Here is a 3,106-nt window from a genome sequence, read left to right on the forward strand (position 1 = left end):
CAGGCAGATTCTTTACCAACTGAGCTATGAGGGAAGCCCTACTAAGAAAGAACATACAATAATTTTAAAAACACGTTTTACAAAAAATGCAGGTTAAAAATTAGTCTAAATGCATATAAGGAACACATGTTGGTTTTCATTCATATGTATAGTAAGGTGATTGGGTCTTATTTTATAAGCTTAAATACTATTCTGTGTTTTAATATTTTATGGTTATGAGCACACACTATGCATCTGCAACAAGAAAAATAGAATTAACTGTACTTAAAAAAAAATCTCCCAAAGTGTTAAATATTTACCAGCTTAATTAGATTAGATTAATTAAATGCAGAAGGCTGAATTAGATAACAGTGACATGGCTCTAAATGCAATATGTCAAAACATCCAGATCTCAGAATAACCGTATTTCATCCTGAACACAATGTTTCTATTCCTAAATTTTACTAGAAAGTAAAGCATTTAGTGGAAGGAGTAGAATATTTGTATTTGTTAGTGAACTATCTTGATCCTACAAGTACCTATGACAGAGAAAGCAGAAAGGGACCAACCAAAGAGCAGCTGGCTGGTGCAGCGGAATGCAGGTGAGTACTTAGTGAAGGAGTGGATCTTCGCTGAGATCAGCCTGATCAGCCTGCTGCAGGGCCTCCAGGAACAGAAAAAATGTGGATTGAGAGCAGGGCCCAGGGGTGGACAGACAGGACGAATGACTACATGAATGTTCTTCGGACCACAGAGGGCCATGGATGCTTCACCTGAACGACCTTTGTGACAGATCATGATCTGTCCGGCCACATCCCAGACGACTTGAGCATCACAGCTTCTATCAGGCACAACTTCAGCAGAAAGAGCAAAGGGAGGCCGTGGAGAATCTCCCTTCAAAACTGTTTGTGAGTCGATCTTTCTAGCAAACCCTGAGCCCCACTAACTCTATCCAGAGTTCTGATACGCCAGTTCCCATTCCACCTTCGTATTAACTTTCAGCTTTAATATTAGGATTAATTTTGATTCAGTTCAGTTCAGTTCAGTCGCTCAGTCGTGTCCGACTCTTTGCGACCCCATGAAAATCAGCACGCCAGGCCTCCCTGTCCTTCACCAACTCCCGGAGTTCACTCAAACCCACCTCCATCGAGTCGGTGATGCCATCCAGCCATCTCATTCTCTGTCGTTCCCGTCTCCTCCCGACCCCAATCCTTCCTAGCATCAGACTCTTTTCCAGTGAGTCAACTCGTCGCATGAGGTGGCCAAAGTATTGGAGTTTCAGCTTTAGCATCAGTCCTTCCAATGAACACCCAGATTACTTACTGTTAATTGATAGATTTCAATAATATGTATGTTACATCCATTCAGTGTCAACATCTGTCAGGTAGAGCTAATTAAATTCTGGAGTAGCTTAATGTGTGTGAGGTGGCTTTGAGTGTAAAAATCATGTGGAAGACAGAAAGTGAGAAAAGAATAGGAAATTTTTGAGAAGGAAAGAAGGCAATAGAAGAAAAACTATTGTCAGTGGTGCACGCTAATCAGAGAACAGTTTTCTAAGTTGCATTTTTTTATACAAATTCATAACTTCTTTTTTAATGAATATGTTTGTAGGAATAGCAGAGAAATAAAAGTTGATGTGTTTACTGCTACTATTAAAATGATATTCCTGAATTTTGATTTAAGCATATCTCCAGGAAATTACTCCATGAAATAAAATGGGAATCTATTCAAAACTAAAAATATGGCATATGTGCTATATAACAATTTATTACAAAACATAAATGGTGAAAAAGTATGCATTGGAAAACATAAACTGAAAATTCTAAGTTCTTGGCTAGTTTCATGTGATACTGTTATTTTTGTCTTTAAATACTTAATAACTTCATTTCCCTAACTAAGATTACTTTATGAATAAGCACAGATTTTGATAATACAATGGAAATATAAAATAATCAGGTGAAAATTTATAATTTTATAACAGTTTGATACACATTTTATATCAGTTAGTTTATACCCAATTGGATACAAGTACTTGAGTAATAATAAATTAATTAGAAAATATTAATTAATTAAGTTAATTAGAAAATATTCTAATGAAAAACTGTAAGCTTGATCCACACTTTAAAACGTCAAAACATGCTCTGTTTAGTCAAGAAAATTAAGGCAACAATCCTAGAAATAAAGGGACTATTTTCCTAGTAATCACATTCCATAAAGCCTTCTTCACTTCCTTATTCCTGAGGCTGTAAATCAGAGGATTCAGCATGGGGATCACCACTGTGTAGAACACAGAAGCCACCTTGTCCTGATTCAAAGAGTAGCTGGAAGTAGGTCTCAGATAAGTGTAGATGGAGGTGGAATAGAACAGGATGATGGCTGTCAGGTGAGAAGCACATGTGGAGAAGGCTTTGCGCCTCCCCTCCCCTGCATGCATACGGAAGACGGAGAAGAGAATGTAGCAGTAGGAGGTGAGAATCACCAACAGAGCCCCAACCATATTCACACCAGCGAATGTGGCAAAGATGCTTTCATACAGGCGTGTGTCAGAACAGGAGAGCTTAAAAAGTGGGGGGCTGTCACAGAAGAAGTGATGGATGACATTGGAACTGCAGAATGGCAAGCTGCTCACATAACTGGTGTTTACCATGGAGTTCAACAGCCCTGCTGTAAAAGCCCCTGCTGCCATTTTCAGGCAGACCGTCCTGGACATGATCAAGGAGTAAAGGAGAGGCTTGCATATGGCCACATAGCGGTCACGGGCCATTAACCCGAAAAGGATGCATTCGGTTGTGGCCAAGGCTATGAAGAAGTACATCTGCAGAAAGCAGCCAGCAACGGAGATGGACTTCTTCTCTGATAATAGATCCACCAGCATCTTTGGGGTGATGGTGGATGAATAACAGACATCCACAAAGGAGAGGTTAGCCAGGAAGAAGTACATGGGTGTGTGAAGTCGGGAATCAGCTCTGATTAAGAGGATCATCCCAACGTTCCCCACAACTGTAAGTGTATAAATCACAGAAAAAAGGCAAAAGAGGATAACCTGTAGCTCCGGTGTGTCTGCTAATCCCAACAGAATGAACTCTGTCAGTGAAGTATAATTTTTCTGGCCATTTGTTACAGACAT

At 39.6% G+C, this 3,106-nt stretch overlaps 1 protein-coding gene across 1 annotated transcript; it reads right to left on the bottom strand.

Annotated features, from left to right (window-relative positions):
* Window positions 1-2,137: 2,137 nt before the first annotated feature.
* LOC129553694 (olfactory receptor 5F1-like) lies at window positions 2,138-3,106 on the bottom strand. Its single transcript, XM_055422446.2, has one exon. The coding sequence runs from the start codon at window positions 3,104-3,106 to the stop codon at window positions 2,138-2,140; it is 969 nt and encodes a 322-aa protein (XP_055278421.2).

Source organism: Moschus berezovskii, chromosome 14 (assembly GCF_049115385.1).
Source record: "Moschus berezovskii isolate FMDL1 chromosome 14, NW_MosBer_1.0, whole genome shotgun sequence".
NCBI classification, from domain to species: domain Eukaryota; kingdom Metazoa; phylum Chordata; class Mammalia; order Artiodactyla; family Moschidae; genus Moschus; species Moschus berezovskii.

Coding starts and splice junctions, on each gene's coding strand:
- LOC129553694 (XM_055422446.2), bottom strand. CDS start 3,106: ATGTCTGTAACAAATGGCCAGAAAAATTATACTTCACTGACAGAGTTC.